The sequence below is a fragment of the Colossoma macropomum genome, unplaced genomic scaffold (genome assembly GCF_904425465.1).
Source record: "Colossoma macropomum unplaced genomic scaffold, Colossoma_macropomum, whole genome shotgun sequence".
NCBI classification, from domain to species: Eukaryota; Metazoa; Chordata; class Actinopteri; order Characiformes; family Serrasalmidae; genus Colossoma; species Colossoma macropomum.
The window spans coordinates 39495104-39517441 of record NW_023494787.1 but is presented as its reverse complement, the minus strand read 5'-3'; the positions used below and the strand labels follow the sequence as shown (position 1 = coordinate 39517441).

Below are 22338 nucleotides of genomic sequence, written 5' to 3'. Positions count from 1 at the left end.
ATGAAATGCAGATGCATGAGAGATAGAGGTGCATCACCTCGCTCACCAAACAATCGCTTCCATCATTCTGGATTTGTCATGTTGCAAATGATGCAAATAACACTTTGAGTGGCCAGAGCATGCAGACTAAGATACATCTGTAAAAAACTGATTGATTACTTTTCATTTCACCTCTAAACGTGGTTTGGAAAAAATTCAATCTGGATACAATCTGGATGTAGCAAAAACAGATTTGTACGGCCTTTGGAACTCAGCCAGAGTTTTTGTAGTAAAGCTCTGGTGCTTGTGCCTTTGTGCTTGTGTTATTTATTTATTTATTTATTTTAAAAACAGACCTGACCCTCTGACCAAGTGTAAGTTTTACACTGTCCTCTAGTGGAGCAAAGAGTTCAGACATTTTTTTTCTTTTTTCAAATATGTTCAGACATGTCATGATACTTAAACTTTCATGACCTTTCAAATATTCTAAGTCATCCTTAAATATAGCAAATCCACTTTTTTGTAATGCTCAAAAAACTAGCCAGACAGTCTCGGAAAAAGAAAAAAATGAAAGAGTTGACTTTAATCATAATAGGTTTTGCAACAATTTGGTACAAAAACTGGCCAGTTTCAAAACCAACAGAGAGAGAGTACACAGTGCTAACGGAGAGGCAAATGAGTAGTCAAAAACAGGAAAGCATTTACAACGTGTAACAAAAAAGATTTAGTAGTACTCAGTTACCACCAGTTTCAGTTAAAATGTGATAACATGGAACGATATGGTCATAATTAACTGAACTGGGGTTGCAAAATCATTCATTGTTCCATGCAGATTGTTTGGGTTATTGCTTTGTGTTTTTACTGTTGTCTTTTCCAGTAAACATGTTCAGTATTTGCAGCTCACTTCTTTTACCCTTCACTGTTACAAAAAATACATTCACTTTCAAAGGACAGTATACACTTAACTGAATTTTGATAGCTTTATTGGTTTTGGCATGAACCTTATGATTACAACCTTTCTGGGAACTGAACAGGTGGACAAAATCTGTATATCTGTAAATGCTAGGGACACAAAAATGGATGTTTCTGTAGAATGACCCATTTACATTTACATACATATATATATATATATATATAGACCTCACAACAAAGAGCATCTCACTATGCTGCAATAGCTAATAAGCATTATCAATATCATCAATAATATGTGCTGTGCCTTGTTCCAGCTTAAATAAATATTGCATCAAAATGTGAGTCATTTTCTCTCCATCACAGTTTGATTTACAGGAGGTTTACTAAATTAAACATTCATTGTATGACTTAATTACATCAACGCGTGTTCTGTGCACACAGTTCAATCTAGCCAATGTTCAGATCTTAGGGAGCCACATCGCCCATATGATTGTGCCATTGAGCTCATTGAGAACGCCACCCTTCCTAAATCAAGAATTTACCTGCTCACTCAAGAGGAAGAGCAAGCCATGAACACACACATCCAGAAGGCTTTAGATCAAGGTTTTATTAGAGTATCCACCTCTCCAGTTGCGTCAGCCTTCTTTTTTAAGAAGAAAAAAGATGGGCGTCTTCGTCTATGCATAGATTACACAGGTGTAGCAAAACACCAACATCTGGTTGAGCCAAGTCACTCCTGTTACCCACTAAAAGGGTTTGGCTCCACAAAGTCTGAAGTAGAAGCCATTAACAGGATTAAGTTGCCAACAAGTTTTACAGCTTAAACGGACGTTACCTTAGGAGTCTGGACACTATGGGAGGTTAGCAACCCCCCTTTGCTCCAAATGGCATACCAGACAGCTATAAATCCTTGCCCGGAATCCAGCTGCAGGCCTCGCCAAACTTCTAACCAAACTGGTGAATTACAAGGAATTAAGTTTCTAAAGGGTGCACCAATACAGAATTGCTACCATTCAACGGGATACATTTCAAAAAGCCTGGAGACACCAAGAACAAGGTTGTCATGAGAATCTATAACAAAGTTAGCCTTTTTAGATTTTATTGACAATTTAGATGTGGGGCTACAACTCCCCCAAGTGGTGAGAATGAAGCACAACACACCACCACCGTAAGGACATGTGCTTATAAAGAACCCAAGAAACTTCTTACTTTGTCTACTTGATTATCAACATTTATATAATCTGTAAGCAATACTACTTGTTGTATTAATCTTGTTGTTGTGTAGTACCTAAATATTACCTGTATCTTTTTCTACTATTAAGTGCTAGAAATACATAGTGTATAACTTTGATAACAGACAGACCCAACCATTTAATTGCTATGAGTTTAGACCATTGACCAATATGTATCCTGAATGTGGTTTTCTTTTCTTTTCTTCCTTCGTTCCTTTTCTTTTTTTGTCGATTTTATTTATTCATGCATTGGGTCATATTCAGATATTATGGGCAAATATTACCTGTGTTCTTTAACATGTGTTGTGTATCAGGTAACAAGGGTTAAACTCTCTCTTAGAAACATGCCTGAATATCCTCGTTGTTCATTCCTTGATTTTGAAAGTTAAACCAATTTGATGATATAGAAATGTTTCTTTTTCTTTGTTTAAAACTAGCTGAAACAAAGAAGGCAGTGATTCTGGGGAAGGCATTCCTACAATTATGCACAACCAATCAGAGTTGGAAACAATGAGTAGCTAGTTAACCTTAGGTGAGGAGAACCTATCAGCACTCTGGCTCCACCTCCAAAGGGTAGGGCCTCCAGCCGAGCAAAACCAGAGTGCACAGCAAATTTCAGTAGTTCAGATTCCTGCGTTCTCAACAAGAAGATAGCTAAATTTCTAAGTTTGTGCCGGCCTTGGTCAGAAAGACAGGTCAGAAGTATTAGAACGTTAAATTTTCAGATCTGAAACGTTTCTTTGTTTTTGTAACTTGCCTGTTTGTCTACACACCTTAAGTTTAAACCACCCTCAGAGAAGGAAGGTGAATGGCTCTCGTCTGGCTAGGAGAAGTCGTTCATGTTTCCGACTTTGCCAAAGGTAGTTCGTTAGTTAAATTAGTATCACCAGCCTCAGAACCCTGATTGCAATCTAAACCTCACCAGCGGAGTGGGAGCAGTTCTGATGCCACGGAGACCCGGCATCGCACCCCGAGCCACGCACTAATCTGTGAACAGACTGACCATCGAAAGGCTGCCCAAGCTCCACCCTCAGATGGCCATGAGACTCCTCTGCCCAATCACTGACGGAAAGGCATCCACGACCAACGAGGAGATGAACCAACGCGTGAGCTCCATCCTTCAATTGAGTCCGTCCCGAGACAACCCCTCCTGAAGTCAGCCCCCGACTCTAACGTAAGCTGGTTACATCAATTTGCAGTCAGGGCCCTGATGCCAATTTATTTAATAAGAGAACTTAATAGGTACATCCAGCCATATAGTTATTCCCACCCATACTTAGGTTAATTCTCTAGAGGCTCTTTCAAGCAACTTCCCAAAAACCACACTGCCTCATACCAGTTAGCTGTGAATCACTTTACTTGAGCTATTTTGTCCTTTTGACTTTCATTATTATCATTTTTGTTTTGTTTTGTTTTTGTTTTTGTTTTATTTGTTTATCATTGAATGTAGTCCAAACAGGGTTGAACCAAATAACAAAGAAATATGCTTATCCACTTTCCTGGATCCCGGTTGCACTCAAACAGTTATACAGAGCCAGTTTTTTCACTGAACTAGACTGAAGAAGCGCATATGATCCAGTAAGAATCAAGGAAGGAGGCAAATGGAAAACTGCATGTATGAACACTAGAGGGCACTTTGAGTACCTCATAATGCTGTTTGGCCTAGTAAATGCTCCATCTGTTTTCCAGGCATTCATAAATAATGTATTAAGAGACATGATTGGCAAGTACGTAATCAGACGATATTCCCATTTATTCCCCCGATTTTGAGTGTGAAGTGTGGGAGAAGTTTGAATTTCACATACAGTCAGTGCCCTTTTTGGAGTATATAATCAGTTCCTCTGGGGTTATAATAAATGATCACAAGGTGGACACACTGACAAATTGACCCACACCAACTTCAGATGAGGAGGTACAGTGGTTTTTGGGTTTCGCTAACTCTCACCACTCTCCTAAAGGACAGCCCCAAGAAGTTAACTTGGTCACCATCAGTGGAGAGTGCATTCAACATTTTAAAAGGGTTTTTCACTTCCACTCCTGTTCTGAAGGACCTGACCCCTGTAAACCTTTTATAGTCGAGGTGGAAACGTCAGAAACCGGAATTAGAGCTGTTTTGTCACAGCGTCTGGGACAATCCACTAAATTGCACCATATTGTCTTTTATTTGCATAAACTCACACCCACAGAAAGGAACTATGGAAAAGGAGATGTTAGCAGTAACTGTTAGCAGTTAAGCTTGCTTTGGAAGAGTGGAGACATTGGCTTGACGGTGCTAATCATCCTAACCATCCGCTAAAGAATATTGAAATACCAGCCAAAACCCTTCAGAAAAAAAAATGTACATGCCAGAACAGTTCAGAGATAGACAAGTAACCTGGGCTAACTTGTTTTCTCTTTTGGTTCATCCAGGGGAGACTTGTACACAACAACTACTTGCTAATCGTTATTGGTGGGAATGACAATATTCATAGATTTGTAGCATCATGCTCAGTCTGTTCACAGTGCAAAACTCCTAAAGTGTTACCAGCTGGCAAAATTGTCCCTTTAACCATACCTGCTAGACCTTGGTCACACATTGCTTGACTTTGTCACAGATCTACCAGAATCACAGGGTTACACGGTTATGCTCACCGTAATTGATAGATTTTCAGGTAGTGTCTGGTTCAGACAGATCATTTCACACTGCATTCCAAACAGCAGAGGCCTTAGTGAATCAGGTTTTTAGATTGTTTGGTATACCAGAAAACATTCTGTCAGATTGTCGACCACAATTTACTTCTCAAGTTTGGTCCTTTTTGAGCACACTGGAGTTACCATTAGTTTAACGTCAAGGTATCATCCTCAGTCCAATGGACAATGTGAGCGTGTGAACCAGGAACTGGGAAGATTCTGAAGGCTGTATTGCTTCAATAACCCCACAGACTGGTCCAAGTTTCTTATATGGGCAGAAATGGCTCAAAACTTCCTCATCAGCACAGTTACAGACATGTACAGACAGTGTGTTTTAGGTTTTCAACTCCTGTGGCTCCTTGGACTGGCATGACTTCAACATTCTAGCTGTCAAGGACTGGATGTGGAGGGGCAAAAGAGTATAGGAGGAAACTCATCAAAGAATAGAAGCCACCCTGCAAAGAAACAACAAACTGATGGCAGTCAAGGAGAAAATCTGGATTACCAATCAGGGGACCGAGACTGGCTGTCTACCAAAGAATTTTGTTTTTCCGAGGGAAGTAAAAAACTGAAACCTAAGTGTATTGGCCCTTTTTAAATCTTGAAAAGAATCAACAATGCCCCCTCATTATTGTATATCATGTTCGTTTCATGTTCCCCTATTGAAACCTGTCATTCCAGGTCAGCTGGATGAGGCCACACCCGATGTCTCCCCACCCCCTTCGGAGGAGATTAATGGAGCCCCTGTCTATGAGTTGCAAATGTCCTTCTTATTCAGTTTGATTTCAGGGCTAAGGAAAAGATAATGAGATCAGTCTGATTGGCTCAGCCACTGATAGTGGAGAAGGTGGAGAATAAAAACAAAAGTAAATTAAGGTACTGAAAAACAGTGATACCTTCAAAAAGGAAAAGAATTGGTCTTGATTCTTATGTAGTTCCCATTAGTTACAACCTACAATATCACAGTGAACATGCAGCCCATCAGACATGAGAGCAGAGTTTTTTCCCCATTCAGAGAATAAATACTAATGTTACTGTTACACCAATAAAAATACTTTTATTGGTCATGTTTACCACTGTGTTTCACCACCTCTTCTTTTAACAACACTCTGCAAGCATTTGGGAACTGAAGAGACCAATTGCTGTAGCTTTGAAAGTAAAATATTTTCCCATTTTTGCTTAACATAGGATTTCAGCTGCTCAACAGTTTGTATTTTTCATTGTATAATGTGCCAAATGTTTTCAGTGGTGGGACAGGTTTGGACAGCAGACAGGCCAGTTTAGCGCCCAGTCTCTTTTAATACAGAGCCATGATGTTGTGATACATGCAGAATGCACTTTGACACTGTATTGCTGAATTAAGCAAGACTTTCCCTGAAAAAGATGTCATCTAGTTGGCAGCATATGTTGCCAAAACATGTATATATCATTCAGCATTAATGGTGCCTTCAAAGATGTGCACGTCATCCAGGCCATGTGCACTAATGCACCCCTGTACCATCATGAATACTAGCTTTTCAACTGTGCACTGATAACAAGCTGAGTGGTCTATAGGACACAGTGTCCATGATTTCCAAAAAGAAATTCAAATGTTAATTTGTCGGACCACAGAACACTTTTCCACCTCCCCTCAGTCCATTTTAAATGAGCTTGGGCCCAAAGAAGGTGGCAGCATTCCTGCGTCCTGTTTATGCACAGTTTCTTCTTTGTGTTTGAGAGTTTTAACTTGCATTTGTGGATGCAGCAACAAACTGTTTTCACAGACAGTGTTTTTCAGACGTTTTTCTGATTCAATGCAATGATTTCCACTACAGAATCATGTTTGCTTTTAATGCAGTGCCATCTGAGAGCCCAAAAATCACGGCCAGCAAATACTGTTTCTTGGCCTTGTCCCTTGCATACAGAGATTTTCCCAGATTCGCTGAAACTTTTAATCTTATTATGTACCGTAGATGATGTAAAGCAAAAGTTCTTTGCTATTTTATGTTGTGAAATGTTATTCTTGATTGTTCAGTCTTTCACAGAGTGGTCAACCCCTCCTCATCTTTACTTCTGAAAGACTCAGCCTCTCTAGGATCCTTTTTTACCCAATCATGTTATTGTTCTGTTGTCCATTAACCACCTGTTTTTTTTTAAGCATTGCACACCTTTGCTAGACTTTTGTTGCCCCCGTCCCAACTTTTTTGGAACTTGTTGCTGGCATCAAATTCAAAATGAGCATGCGTTTTTCAAAAAACAATAACATTTCTCAGTTTCAACAGTTGATATGTTGTCTTTGAAGCATTTTCAATTAAATATAGGGTTTAAATGATTTGCACATCATTGCATTTTGTTTTTATTTACATTTTTCACAGCGTTCCAACTTTTTTTGAAATGGGGTTGTATGTGGCAGAGATTATCAAGTGCCCTGTGTGGTCATATACTGTGATCGTGTTGATCCGTTTCTTTAGTTTTGATGGCTTTTGCAAAGGAAGTGTTGACCTTATTGATATTACTGCTCAAAAACTTAAGTATTGAACCCCTCACATGGCCATGACCTCATGGCAGCCTCATGGCATACTTCTCTAACCTAAGAAACTCAACCAGTTTGCATTGCAGTCCCTGTAGTTACTGAATAATAAGTCTTAGCCTGGGATTTTAAGGGGTTAAACGTGGCCATGTTGGTTACCTTACACAGGAAATCAGCAAAATTGCAGTGACAAATTTCTTTCATTTTGCTGCTATTGTATTATTGTATAGAAAGTCTTAACCCAGGGCTATTAACAGTGGTTACATCCTGAAATGACTGTTGCATTTTGGGATGCAGTATATCATGAAGGTAGCTTTGAATCTTTGGTGTACTGGAAGAATTTATTTTGGTTATATACTGCATACTACTTACTACTTTTGGGCCCAAGTAGTATGTAATAGATTATTTCAAACATAGCCTTCATCTGATATCAGACATCTGATAGACTTGAGTAAACAAGATAACTTTTTACCATCCCATACCCCTCTGTTGTTTAACTTCCTGCTGGATATCCCCTCTTGTTGCTTACACACACACACACACACACACACACACACACACACACACACGCACACACACGCGCGCACACACACACACACACACACATACTTGTCTAAGCGCATTTCGGGGACTACCAGCCCAATGCTACAATGTGGGGACTCGCATTTCTAAAGGCTTTAGGAGCAAATGAAAGACAGATTCATGTTTCAACTGGCATTTTAAAGACGGCTGTCACTTCAAAATAACGAAAATACGTTAATAAAACAATGTGACATTTTCCTACATTCTGGGGACAATTTCCGGTATTCAAAGCATGTGGGGACCAGCAGATACACACACACAACTTTCTGGTATTTTGTACAATGTAGGTACTTGTGAACAATCTGGGGACAAAATGTTATGAACAGCTGAAATGCACCTATAAGGTATATTTGTAACAAAAGACAACTGATGTAGACACATGAATAACAGGTCTTTTAATTGTTTCTTTTTAAACCAGTTTTTTGCCGTTTGTGATACAGTATTTCTGCACAGATAATTAATGACTGCTTTTTAAATCTAAAGCAATCATAAGCAATACTAAATACTTAAGCTGCCAGTAAAAAAATAATAAGTATTTAAAAAAATGCTCAAAAAGATGTTTTGTCAAGAGAACTTTGGTAAAGACAGTGGTTCAATATAGAACTATGTTTCATGGTAAATGGTTATTCAGACTGTGTTGCATGTGGTTCTATAAAAGAACTTAAAAATGGTTCTGTATAGTACAAAAAGGGTTCTACAAGTGTGTTGATGTCAAGCTTGTAGCAGAACTCTATTTGGTGCTATACAGAACCATTTTAAAATGGTTCATTAATAGAACCATAAACAACACATTCTCCAAACTGAAAAACCATTTCACCATGTGACGAAACATTTAAGCATGCAGATGGCTCTTTGTGTTTTTACTAAAGAACCCTTGAAGAACCATTGTTTTCAAAGATTGACATCAAATAAAATATACAATGAAATAAAACCTTTTTTTTCTGTTGGAACTATCAATGAACGTAAAAAAACAAAGACTGTGCAAACGACATTTGTTCTGGTTTACATTTTCCTTTTAAGTGCAGTGATTCTGTTCTTTACAAAGAACATCTCGGTCTTTCAGTGCAACAGGATCAGCTTTTATACAAGCCTCACTTTCTTTTTTTTCCTGGCACTGTGCAAGTTTTAATGAACCTGTTCAGATGTTTTTCAACTGCTTTCACTTCACCGGTCTCCCACTTCTTTCTCTTAACCATCTTTACACCTGAATAAATGCAGAACATTATTAGTCAAAACATACAATGTCTTTCAATGTCATAAAAGCTTGCCATCATGTTTATTTATCAGACAATACCTTTGGGAACTGATGTGGTTCAGCCAAGGTCTCCTGGGCTTGCTGTGTAGACGGTTCTAAGTCCGGTTCTGCTCCAGGATCTACATAAACCCAAACGAAACACACTCTTTTTGAAAATACTTTAAATAGCTAAGGACATGCCAAAATAATAATACTAATAATACTACTAATAATAATAATAATAATAAAAATAATACTATATAAATGCATTTCCTGATGAAAATGCAGAGTGATTGCTGAGATAAGTCCTAAGTGAATGCTAGAGTGTTGCTATGTCATTGATGTGGTCTTGCTATGTGGTTCTTAAGGTGCTGCTAGATGGTTGCAAACTACCACCTATACTGGGCAGCAGGGATATAGGACAATGTTGAAGGTGGATTATCACACAGGTGACAATGGCAATGACATCAGTTCAACTGTGCAGAAGAAGCCAATGGTAAACCACTTCTGTACTCTACCAAGAAAATCACATGGATAGGAACAACAAAATGTTTGGTATTATCTTGCACTCAACTTATTATTGGGGAAGAGCTGAGGATTCCTCTGAGTACACCTTGCTTGCATGACACAGCTAGGTCAAAGATTTTTGCTTTAGCTGCTGAGCAAGAAAAGAGAATTCAAAGCTACAAGTGGAACTTGGAATGTCTGAAGCAGGAATCATGGCAAGCTGGAAAAGAAATACAGTCTACTAGTCAGGTAATGAACAACAAAGAAGAAATGGAGTGGCTTTTATTGTCAACAAGGATGTCAACAAGACCATTATTGGATGCAATTCTGTGAATGACTGACTGATGTCAATCCAATTTCATGCATAACCATTCAACATTCCATTCATCCAGGTTTACTCCCCAACAACAGATGCTAATGAAGAAGAAATGAAAAGGTTTTATGTTGAAGCTCAGGCTGAAATTGACAGGACCTGCAAATAAGTTATCCTGCTGGTGACTGGAATACCAAATATAAAATAAAGTATGAAATAAAGATCAATCAACAACATCTTACCTGATGTATGCTAGATTATGGTTCCACGGCAAGCAAGTTAGACAAAGCTACATTGTGTCATCATACCTGTTCAACCTGTATGCTGAACATATAATGAGAGACGCAGGTGGAAGATATCAATAACCTTCAATATGCGGATGACACGACATTCACAGCAGAAAATCAGGAAGACCTAAAGGCCCTTATAAGAAAGGTTAAAGAACAGAGTGAAAAGATGGAACTTAAGACCAAGGTTAGGACAATAAGAAAGAGCACTAACTGTATCACTGATGGAGAAGATGTCAAAGAGATGGACAGCTTTTGCCAACTTTAACTGATTAACAACAAAGGATCCAGCAGTCAAACTGGAAAAGATGTTCAAATGCAAAAATCTGTCTCTCCACATAAAGATCACACCTGTCCAGACTGGTCATCTCTGTGGCTCTTTATGAATATGAAAGCTGGTCAGTAAAAAAGGTGGGAAATACTGATGCATTTGAACTGCTGGCAAAGTCTTTTGAGGGAACGTTGGATGCCAAAGGAAACAAAACAATGGGCCCTTGACCAAATCAAGCCTCAACTTTCAAAGTCCAGATAATAAACTGACACTCTCTTTGGGATTTGGGAATATTCTGAGAAGAACCACTGGAAAAGACAATGATGCTTGGAAGAGTTGGGAAGTGGAGCCCAAGCAAGAAGATACAATCCAAGGAACAATGAACGAGGCCATTATAAAGCCTGAAGACCCGAACAGAAGACCAGGATATTCTGGAGAAACACCATCCATATGGTCTCCAGGGGTTGGAAACAATTTGACAGCACTTAACAATAATATAGGGGGCTAATATGTGCTAAGGATCTTACACCAAGCAGTCTCTTTTTTCTTATATCTATTAAACAGGAAAACATTTACTGATTTTTCATCCTGATTTTGAAAGTTACCATATTTTTAAAATGTGGTCAATGTGTTTTAAATGTGTTTCAAAGTGGTTACAGCATAACTGTGCCTCTATATAAAACAACTACTAATGAGTACATTTCCTGGCAAAAACTACACTATGAACACAAAAAACCCACCCAAAACAACACCTTAACACGGTTATTGAAAAGTACAGGCTAAGGGACAGATACTGAACAAATACAACATCTTGCATCATTTCAGCTAGTTGGCCAAAGGCCAAATTTGACCTTTAGAGCAGGGGTATTTAATTAAAATTCAATAAGGTCCAGTTAACGAAAATCAAGCAAAGGTCCAGAACATCATAATGTCTAACTTCCATTATGATTCAGTGCCATGTACTGTTCACTGAAGTAGCCTAGTAGGTATATCAACATCTTATGTAGTCTACAACTGAATGTCGAATCAAGTAAAGTACAATTCAGTAATATTTCAACATTTTATTGTCAGTTTTCTCTTTTTAGATCACGCCATGTGAAGTAATTTCCCTCTGACTCACTTTCTTCTCCAACTGCTTTGTCTTGCCTTGTCCCTCCCCTGTGTGGCTTCACTCCCTCGAGTCTCTGTGCTCATTGTAATGCACAGATCGGATTGGCTGAGTAGCGTCACGTGTGATATTTACAACGCCTGTGATTGGTCTGTGAGTTTTCTGGGCCGCTAAAACGGTACCATAATGACTAGAAATGATACGCCGATTGAAATAGGACCAACCCAATAAAATTAAATAATTATCCAGAATTTATGGGTCCAGTCAGTATGGAACAACGTCTGGGTCTGGACTCGGACCGCAGTCCACCTATTAGTGACCTCTACTTTAGGGTGATTATACAGATCTATGAAAACTGAAAACTGAAATTGTTAAGGTGGCTCTACCAAATGGCTTCAATGCAAGGTACACAGGAGATTTATAATTTTAATTTGTGTTCATTTTTATATAGATCGGTGAGAAAAATTATTTAAATCCACTGAGACTGCAGGAGTGAGTGCTTTCTAATCTTTTGCCAAACCTAGTAAATTACAGTGTACATTGTGGGGACTTAACCTTTACCATGCAAAAAATATAAGAAAATTAGCAGTTTCATACCTCGTTACAGAAAGTAGACTCATGCTGTGAATGCTGGGTGTGACGGTGATCGTCTCCAGAGGTACCATCTGACTCCAGACGATTACTGGCTGCTTCCGTTCCATTTTTTGTCATCTGAAATAGACAAAACATTTACCAATAAGCCCAAAAGTAAAAGCAATGCTGACATACTACAACTAAGCTGAACGCTGTCAAGTTGTAGAAAGTATTTTTAGGCTAAACACACCAACCAAAAAAATATTTCTAGATTAAAATGATAATATTTTAAAGTAGATGCCTTGTGAGGACTTTGTGTAAAACCTTCACTTTTAAAGACAGTGTGGGGACTCAGTGGGGGAAGGGCACCGCTAGTCAATTGAAAATCTTTTGCCAACCGTGGTAGATTACAGTGTACATTGTGGGGACTTGACGTTTACCATGCAAAAAATATAAGAAAATTAGCAGTTTCATACCTCGTTACAGAAAGTAGACTCATGCTGTGAATGCTGGGTGTGACGGTGATCGTCTCCAGAGGTACCATCTGACTCCAGACGATTACTGGCTGCTTCCGTTCCATTTTTTGTCATCTGAAATAGACAAAACAATTACCAATAAGCCCAAAAGTAAAAGCAATGCTGACATACTACAACTAAGCTGAACGCTGTCAAGTTGTAGAAAGTATTTTTAGGCTAAACACACCAACCAAAAAAATATTTCTAGATTAAAATGATAATATTTTAAAGTAGATGCCTTGTGAGGACTTTGTGTAAAACCTTCACTTTTAAAGACAGTGTGGGGACTCAGTGGGGGAAGGGCACCGCTAGTCAATTGAAAATCTTTTGCCAACAGTGGTGGATTACAGTGTACATTGTGGGGACTTGACGTTTACCATGCAAAAAATATAAGAAAATTAGCAGTTTCATACCTCGTTACAGAAAGTAGACTCATGCTGTGAATGCTGGGTGTGATGGTGATCGTCTCCAGAGGTACCATCTGACTCCAGACGATTACTGGCTGCTTCCGTTCCATTTTTTGTCATCTGAAATAGACAAAACAATTACCAATAAGCCCAAAAGTAAAAGCAATGCTGACATACTACAACTAAGCTGAACGCTGTCAAGTTGTAGAAAGTATTTTTAGGCTAAACACACCAACCAAAAAAATATTTCTAGATTAAAATGATAATATTTTAAAGTAGATGCCTTGTGAGGACTTTGTGTAAAACCTTCACTTTTAAAGACAGTGTGGGGACTCAGTGGGGGAAGGGCACCGCTAGTCAATTGAAAATCTTTTGCCAACCGTGGTGGATTACAGTGTACATTGTGGGGACTTGACGTTTACCATACAAAAAATATAAGAAAATTAGCAGTTTCATACCTCGTTACAGAAAGTAGACTCATGCTGTGAATGCTGGGTGTGATGGTGATCGTCTCCAGAGGTACCATCTGACTCCAGACGATTACTGGCTGCTTCCGTTCCATTTTTTGTCATCTCAAATAGACAAAACATTTACCAATAAGCCCAAAAGTAAAAGCAATGCTGACATACTACAACTAAGCTGAACGCTGTCAAGTTGTAGAAAGTATTTTTAGGCTAAACACACCAACCAAAAAATATTTCTAGATTAAAATGATAATATTTTAAAGTAGATGCCTTGTGAGGACTTTGTGTAAAACCTTCACTTATAAAGACAGTGTGGGGACTCAGTGGGGGAAGGGCACCGCTAGTCAACTGAAAATCTTTTGCCAACCGTGGTAGATTACAGTGTACATTGTGGGGACTTGACATTTACCATACAAAAAATATAAGAAAATTAGCAGTTTCATACCTCATTACAGAAAGTAGACTCATGCTGTGAATGCTGGGTGTGACGGTGATCGTCTCCAGAGGTACCATCTGACTCCAGACGATTACTGGCTGCTTCCGTTCCATTTTTTGTCATCTGAAATAGACAAAACAATTACCAATAAGCCCAAAAGTAAAAGCAATGCTGACATACTACAACTAAGCTGAACGCTGTCAAGTTGTAGAAAGTATTTTTAGGCTAAACACACCAACCAAAAAAATATTTCTAGATTAAAATGATAATATTTTAAAGTAGATGCCTTGTGAGGACTTTGTGTAAAACCTTCACTTTTAAAGACAGTGTGGGGACTCAGTGGGGGAAGGGCACCGCTAGTCAATTGAAAATCTTTTGCCAACCGTGGTAGATTACAGTGTACATTGTGGGGACTTGACGTTTACCATACAAAAAATATAAGAAAATTAGCAGTTTCATACCTCATTACAGAAAGTAGACTCATGCTGTGAATGCTGGGTGTGACGGTGATCGTCTCCAGAGGTACCATCTGACTCCAGACGATTACTGGCTGCTTCCGTTCCATTTTTTGTCATCTGAAATAGACAAAACAATTACCAATAAGCCCAAAAGTAAAAGCAATGCTGACATACTACAACTAAGCTGAACGCTGTCAAGTTGTAGAAAGTATTTTTAGGCTAAACACACCAACCAAAAAAATATTTCTAGATTAAAATGATAATATTTTAAAGTAGATGCCTTGTGAGGACTTTGTGTAAAACCTTCACTTTTAAAGACAGTGTGGGGACTCAGTGGGGGAAGGGCACCGCTAGTCAATTGAAAATCTTTTGCCAACAGTGGTGGATTACAGTGTACATTGTGGGGACTTGACGTTTACCATGCAAAAAATATAAGAAAATTAGCAGTTTCATACCTCGTTACAGAAAGTAGACTCATGCTGTGAATGCGGGGTGTGATGGTGATCGTCTCCAGAGGTACCATCTGACTCCAGACGATTACTGGCTGCTTCCATTCCATTTTTTGTCATCTGAAATAGACAAAACAATTACCAATAAGCCCAAAAGTAAAAGCAATGCTGACATACTACAACTAAGCTGAACGCTGTCAAGTTGTAGAAAGTATTTTTAGGCTAAACACACCAACCAAAAAAATATTTCTAGATTAAAATGATAATATTTTAAAGTAGATGCCTTGTGAGGACTTTGTGTAAAACCTTCACTTTTAAAGACAGTGTGGGGACTCAGTGGGGGAAGGGCACCACTAGTCAATTGAAAATCTTTTGCCAACCGTGGTAGATTACAGTGTACATTGTGGGGACTTGACGTTTACCATACAAAAAATATAAGAAAATTAGCAGTTTCATACCTCGTTACAGAAAGTAGACTCATGCTGTGAATGCTGGGTGTGATGGTGATCGTCTCCAGAGGTACCATCTGACTCCAGACGATTACTGGCTGCTTCCGTTCCATTTTTTGTCATCTCAAATAGACAAAACATTTACCAATAAGCCCAAAAGTAAAAGCAATGCTGACATACTACAACTAAGCTGAACGCTGTCAAGTTGTAGAAAGTATTTTTAGGCTAAACACACCAACCAAAAAAATATTTCTAGATTAAAATGATAATATTTTAAAGTAGATGCCTTGTGAGGACTTTGTGTAAAACCTTCACTTATAAAGACAGTGTGGGGACTCAGTGGGGGAAGGGCACCACTAGTCAACTGAAAATCTTTTGCCAACCGTGGTAGATTACAGTGTACATTGTGGGGACTTGACGTTTACCATACAAAAAATATAAGAAAATTAGCAGTTTCATACCTCATTACAGAAAGTAGACTCATGCTGTGAATGCTGGGTGTGACGGTGATCGTCTCCAGAGGTACCATCTGACTCCAGACGATTACTGGCTGCTTCCGTTCCATTTTTTGTCATCTGAAATAGACAAAACAATTACCAATAAGCCCAAAAGTAAAAGCAATGCTGACATACTACAACTAAGCTGAACGCTGTCAAGTTGTAGAAAGTATTTTTAGGCTAAACACACCAACCAAAAAAATATTTCTAGATTAAAATGATAATATTTTAAAGTAGATGCCTTGTGAGGACTTTGTGTAAAACCTTCACTTTTAAAGACAGTGTGGGGACTCAGTGGGGGAAGGGCACCGCTAGTCAATTGAAAATCTTTTGCCAACCGTGGTAGATTACAGTGTACATTGTGGGGACTTGACGTTTACCATACAAAAAATATAAGAAAATTAGCAGTTTCATACCTCATTACAGAAAGTAGACTCATGCTGTGAATGCTGGGTGTGACGGTGATCGTCTCCAGAGGTACCATCTGACTCCAGACGATTACTGGCTGCTTCCGTTCCATTTTTTGTCATCTGAAATAGACAAAACAATTACCAATAAGCCCAAAAGTAAAAGCAATGCTGACATACTACAACTAAGCTGAACGCTGTCAAGTTGTAGAAAGTATTTTTAGGCTAAACACACCAACCAAAAAAATATTTCTAGATTAAAATGATAATATTTTAAAGTAGATGCCTTGTGAGGACTTTGTGTAAAACCTTCACTTTTAAAGACAGTGTGGGGACTCAGTGGGGGAAGGGCACCACTAGTCAATTGAAAATCTTTTGCCAACCGTGGTAGATTACAGTGTACATTGTGGGGACTTGACGTTTACCATGTAAAAATATAAGAAAATAAGCAGTTTCATACCTCGTTACAGAAAGTAGACTCATGCTGTGATGCTGTGCCTCCAGAGGCACCATCTGACTCCAGACGATTACTTCCTGCTTCCATTTCATTTTTTGTCATCTGAAATAGACAAAACAATTACCAATAAACACATTTTGCTAGTTCAAAGCCTGCATTCAATATACTGTAAAATAAGGAGAGATCACAGAACAGAAAACAGGAAAAGAATGCTGATAACACTAGATCACTTCTGTTTTACTCCAAATAACCCCTGCCACACCACAATAAATTTAATAATGAGCTTTCCATGATCCTTGACCCAGCTGAAGAGGAGGTTGCTACAAGTTACAAGGCAAGGGTTGCAAGATTGGAAACACAAAGATGGCACAGGGTGGACACTGAATGCACTTTTACAAAATGTTGCATGGTAGCTTTACAGAATCGAGGTCTAAAGCCAATGGCTCAGCAGCCCAAGAGCAGTAAACAGACAGCAGTGAAAGAGCTTGCTACTGTAGATGCTGGTCCCAAAAAAGGGAATGTAAACAATGGATCTGTAATACTGACGTGACACTGAGTGAAATGGAGCTGTGGAAGAGCAACAGTGACACAGAAAAAGCAAGAAGAAAACTTCAGTGCAGCAGTGTTAAGGAAAGAGCTGGAGGAAATGAGATTAGCATTAGCAGACTCAGAGCACAGTGAAGCTGCAGTGTTACAGCTGATGAGTGGTATGAGTGAGATGAGATGGCATGCAGGAGCATCACAGACACCTTAGAATGGAAGAAACTGGAGTAAAAAAATAGCATTAGTGAAACATGGAGTAAAGCTGGTATACATGATTGCTTGGTACTTTCTCTAAGCGGCAAGATAAGATATTCCTCAGCACCATTAATGAGACACTAGAAAAGAAGTAGCTGGAGTAAATTCAATTAGGATAAGTAACCGTACAATGTAACTGAGGTACAGCATCACATCTGTATCACTGTTGAGTTGTTAGAGAAGAGAGCATTTTACAGCTCTGCTGAGGAGAATCTGAAAAAGACCAATTATAGTATACAAAACGAGAAATATATGACATGAACAGCACAGAGAAGGCATCTTGTAACAGTACTGAGATAACCCTGGTAAAGGAGTAAATGAAGTTAGGTTTAGAAAACGAACAGCAAATGGTGCAGCATCATGAGATGGATGGGTCAGCCGAGCATAGTCTGCATGAGAGAAGCTCAACAGGTTAGCAAATGCACAGTGTGATCAAGGAATAGCATCTCAGAGGTGTCATGGTTGAAGGCGATGAGGTAGATGTGCATAGTCCACATGAAAAAAGCAGAAGGGATTAATACATGCAAAGCAGGTTTATGGAGCAGCAGCGCATAAATTTCATAACTGAGGTATATGAACAGACATGCACTCTCAGCCTGACATGCACCAGCAGCCTATTAATGACGTCAGTGCCGCTCCGCCACAACAGTGTTTTTGTGAGTTTTATGAGTAAAAACAGCGAAACGCGTACTGCTGGGCAGCAGGAGTTACACTGAATATATAATGACGTTGCCATACTGATAATAAGGTAATTAAATATGGAAACTTTCAAAATAAAGCCTACCACAGCAATAAGACATGAATGTCGGGTTTATTCACAGAAAAGACAAACAGGCTGCTGCTGAAACTCATGAAAGCCATGCTGACAATTAGAACCGGTCATCAAAAACTGTAATATTGATTAAAACTTATTAAGGATTCTAGGAGCTAATGACAACGTACAGTCACCATAGTACTGATTACTTTTGCTGTCTCATCAACGTCGTCACAACCTCCTAGAAAGTTGTCAGACAACGTTCATACCTTTCTGAAAAATTACATTACAATGTTATGACAATGTAAAGAGCACCAAGCAGACGACGCTGTGGGCATTGAAACAGTAGGTTGTCAAAGTGTAATTGTGTTTGCAGGGCTGTTAGGAATAAAACCTGACGGTTTGGCTTCCTAACGGGAATTGGCTTGATGGTTGCCGTTAGAGACCATTAGGAAATAATCAAACATATGTGGAATCAGTCCCAGAACACCTGATTAAACGATCGGAATCCTTCACACTGTGATATTAACCCATCAGGAAAACACAGAATACCATTAGCCACTACTGAAAACCACCAGAAACCAACAGACACTTTTAATGCGTTCTATGATTTTTATTCAACAGGGAGGTGCATTAAATGTCACTCTCTAGCCATGTTATGGATGAAAAATGGATTAAGTGATGATATCGCTAAATAACAGCAGCCAAAAGTTAATGTGCCATTGGGCTGTTTCAGCCATTGGCAGAGAGCACATGACGTGATTGGGGCTGAGACTGCATCTGTCTGAGAGCGCATGTCTGCAGCCAGACTCTCCTGATACTGGTTGACTACTTTACACATTGTGCAGACTTAGCATTACCTGTGTGAACATGCTTGAATTTTAGCAGTTTGCTTACCTGGACGCCAAAAGCAGATTTGTGCTGTAAATGCTTGGTGCAATGCTGATCATCTCCAGAGGCACCTTCTGACTCCAGATGATTGTTGTCTGCTTCCATTCCACTTTTTGTCACCTGAAATGGACACAACAGTCATTATTAAACACAAAAATAAGAGGGAAATCCTGTTATGGAAACAGCATGCAACATGTTAGCAGTACCATACTGTAACTGATTGGAATTGTTCTGATCATCTCTAGATAGTCTGCATAAACTCAAATTAACAGTATCCTTTAATTTCAAGCTTCCATTTACATTATGGATATGATATCTTAGAAATATATTCACTATTTGGTATTTAATTATCCACAACTGGTACAAGAAGTAACATTCTTACCTCACTCCTCCAGGGACAATCACCATCTCCATAATTATACGTAATCTCCTCTCCAGGTGTTATGTCTCTTAAAGCAAAAAGGCACAAATGTGGCCTTCCCTCCACAATGATTCTCTTCATTTTACAGTTGGGGTTAATGTGGTCGTCATTAACCAGTCTTCCAAGTGTGCCATCATCCCTTGCAGCATCAATGCTGAATTTGAACAAACAGAAGAGTTATTTAGTGACAAAAAGTAATATTTTAGTTGTATAGTTGTAAAATTTAAAAATGTAATGAAAGCAAACAATACACTATTTTCAGTTATTTCACTTAATAATAGTGTCATTGTCATTTTGCTCATATTAATATATTATCATTGTTAGACTATTCACAGTTTCCTTCTACCTCTTAAGTAACTGTGCTCAATATGCGTCTACAGGCAGGGGTGATTATGCATTTTGAGTTAAGGAACATGACATTTTGTTAAATAGAAATAGTAGTGAACTAAAGAAAGACTACAAAGCACAATATGTACGTCATACATAAACAGATTAGAAAATGTGGAAAACAGAGCTGGATAACGGAAATTATACTAAATTTAAAGATGATGCGAACTAAATCCACGTGTGGCTCAGGATCAGGAGGGTCAAGAGGTCATGATCTTAACCAATAACTTTAGAATTACGACCAGCACCTCGCTGGTTCTGATGCGGTGGCCCTTTAAAATCGCGTCAGGGGAAAGTTGCTATACATTTACCGAAAAAGACAACACGACTGAATAAGGCGCATTATAAAAGCTAGCCAGGTCGCTGTTCTGATAAAAACACACGTCATCATTAGATGTGATTAAAAACGGAGGAGGGGGGGGTCGATCACAGTAAATGGCCAACGCGTCTGTAAACAAAACGACGACGCTGCCAAACACCTCGGCGCTGATCACAGATGAATGTTAGATCTTTAAAGGTTTAAATATGAATGAGTCGCAGTAATAAAGCGTTTATAGCCCATCTAACACCAGCCTCCCGTCCCCATCTCCGCTCAGCGCGGCTCTGAGCGCCGCGGCCGAAACCTCCCCACCTTTAACCCCGCAGGCCGAGAGAGAAGAAGGGAAGAGTTACTCACGTCCAGAGCTTTCCGTGCCAGATGAAGTCGAACAGGAACGCTTTCACGGCGCTGTGATAAACCCGCTGTCTTCTCCGACTCTCCTCCGCACTGATCAGGTCTCCTCTGTACTCCAGCACGAACTCTCCTCTCGCGAAGTTCGTCACGGCAAACACTCCCCTGCCTTAATCAGCAACCACAGACCGCGCTAACACGACCTTCTCTGTGTCGAGGTTCAGTCAAAGCTGATCTACCTGCTCTGCTCACCTTTAAACGAACCAATGTACTTCACATCCAGCCCCGCTCTGTCGCGGCCGGCGGTGATGTGGAAAACAGCGTCGTTTGTCGGGCTCTTCCTCCTCATTACCAAGCTTTCACCCTTAAACACTTCACCAGCTTCTCTACGGAAGACGCGTTAAACATTCATAGGCATCGTAGCGCGAACTGTCTCGATAAACGGGCTGATACAGGGAGGCAGGTTAAAGGCCTTAAATGCCCCGTCAGGGCTGAGCTAACAGGCTAGAACAGCCAGCTAACTAGCGCTAGCTAATTAACGAGAACACGGCACTACTGAAACTAAAATCTTAAATTTACAGCACTATTAAGGTTTATATTCGAGCACAGTTTATTAATTAAACATGTAGTCGCTGAAAACATTCCGTCTGATGGTGAAAGTTCACTCACAGAGCTCTCAGGCGCTGGGCTAGCTCGGCACACGTCACTTCGGACTGTGAAACTGCAGCACTGATCAAGGTGATACCTCATTGGCTCACAGTTCCACTGATTGCTTCCCGTTTCAACCAATCAGAGTTCAGCATTGCTGTACCACGTGATCAAGTGTGCGTCCGCAGTTGTTTTTACAGTCTTTGGCCACAGGGGGCGTGTACACACTTTGAGCAGTTCCCCCTAAGCACTCGCACACTTTTTGTCGAGATTGTGTTCATCTTGGGGACTTCCGAGATTTTAAGGGGGGAGGTTCAGCCCAACGAAATAGACATGCTACAATGGTTAACTTTGTGGGGACTCGATTTTTGGTCCCCACGATGACACACGTCCCCACTTTATTGGTGTGCTTACTGGCTGAAGTCCCCATATTATAAGGTTTACAAACACACACACACACACACACACACACACACACACACATAGGAGAGCACACGTGTGTGAGAGAGAGTATAAAATGAATAGCAGGTGAAAAGTATATATATTTTTAAAGAACAGCTTAACATGAAGTATTGCTGCAAACTTGTAACCGAAATGATAACGGCAAAGCCCTAATCACAACAGGCAACAAACCAGGGCAGTTTTTCCCATGAGTTGTACAACCACAGGGAAAGCATAATGTCTGCAAAATTTAAATTGTAACATGCCACTAAATTGATTGACAAAAATAGCTTTGTAAACTACAACTGCATTATAATCTACATTATTAATGAACATAAACTAATATTGTCCTGTGCTTTTTGTGTTAAAAAGCATCAGCTACCCTCATTAGCTACTGGAGATTCTTGTTTCATCACAGTGTTTTTATATCCCTGTGTTTGCTCTGTCTCTTTGTTTTGCATTGCCTTTGTGAACATTTGTTTCCGTAACTTTAGTTAACAGTCATCCTATAGGTTTTTGGTCTCTGTGTTTGCTTCTACATTTTACTCCTGTTTGGTTTTCTTGGTTCCTCCTTTCATTTCGTCACTATAGATATCTCAGCTACTCAGTTCT

At 39.4% G+C, this 22338-nt stretch overlaps 1 protein-coding gene and 1 long non-coding RNA gene across 2 annotated transcripts; both read right to left on the bottom strand.

Annotated features, from left to right (window-relative positions):
* Positions 1 to 8780: 8780 nt before the first annotated feature.
* LOC118806039 lies at positions 8781 to 12238 on the bottom strand. The gene is made up of 3 exons (XR_005007080.1): positions 12202 to 12238; positions 9179 to 9258; positions 8781 to 9088 (listed from the first exon to the last, which is right to left on the bottom strand). It is a non-coding gene; the product is annotated as an uncharacterized LOC118806039 (long non-coding RNA).
* A 409-nt stretch (positions 12239 to 12647) lies between these two features.
* On the bottom strand, positions 12648 to 21325 carry LOC118804948 (uncharacterized membrane protein DDB_G0293934-like). Its single transcript, XM_036565540.1, has 13 exons — positions 20644 to 21325; positions 19542 to 19734; positions 19166 to 19279; positions 16720 to 16818; positions 16269 to 16382; positions 15817 to 15930; positions 15365 to 15478; positions 14913 to 15026; positions 14461 to 14574; positions 14009 to 14122; positions 13558 to 13671; positions 13106 to 13219; positions 12648 to 12767 (listed from the first exon to the last, which is right to left on the bottom strand). Exons 2-13 carry the CDS (start codon positions 19659 to 19661, stop codon positions 12648 to 12650), a joined length of 1365 nt encoding a protein of 454 aa, XP_036421433.1. The 5' UTR covers positions 19662 to 19734; positions 20644 to 21325.
* Between the last annotated feature and the right edge of the window lie 1013 nt (positions 21326 to 22338).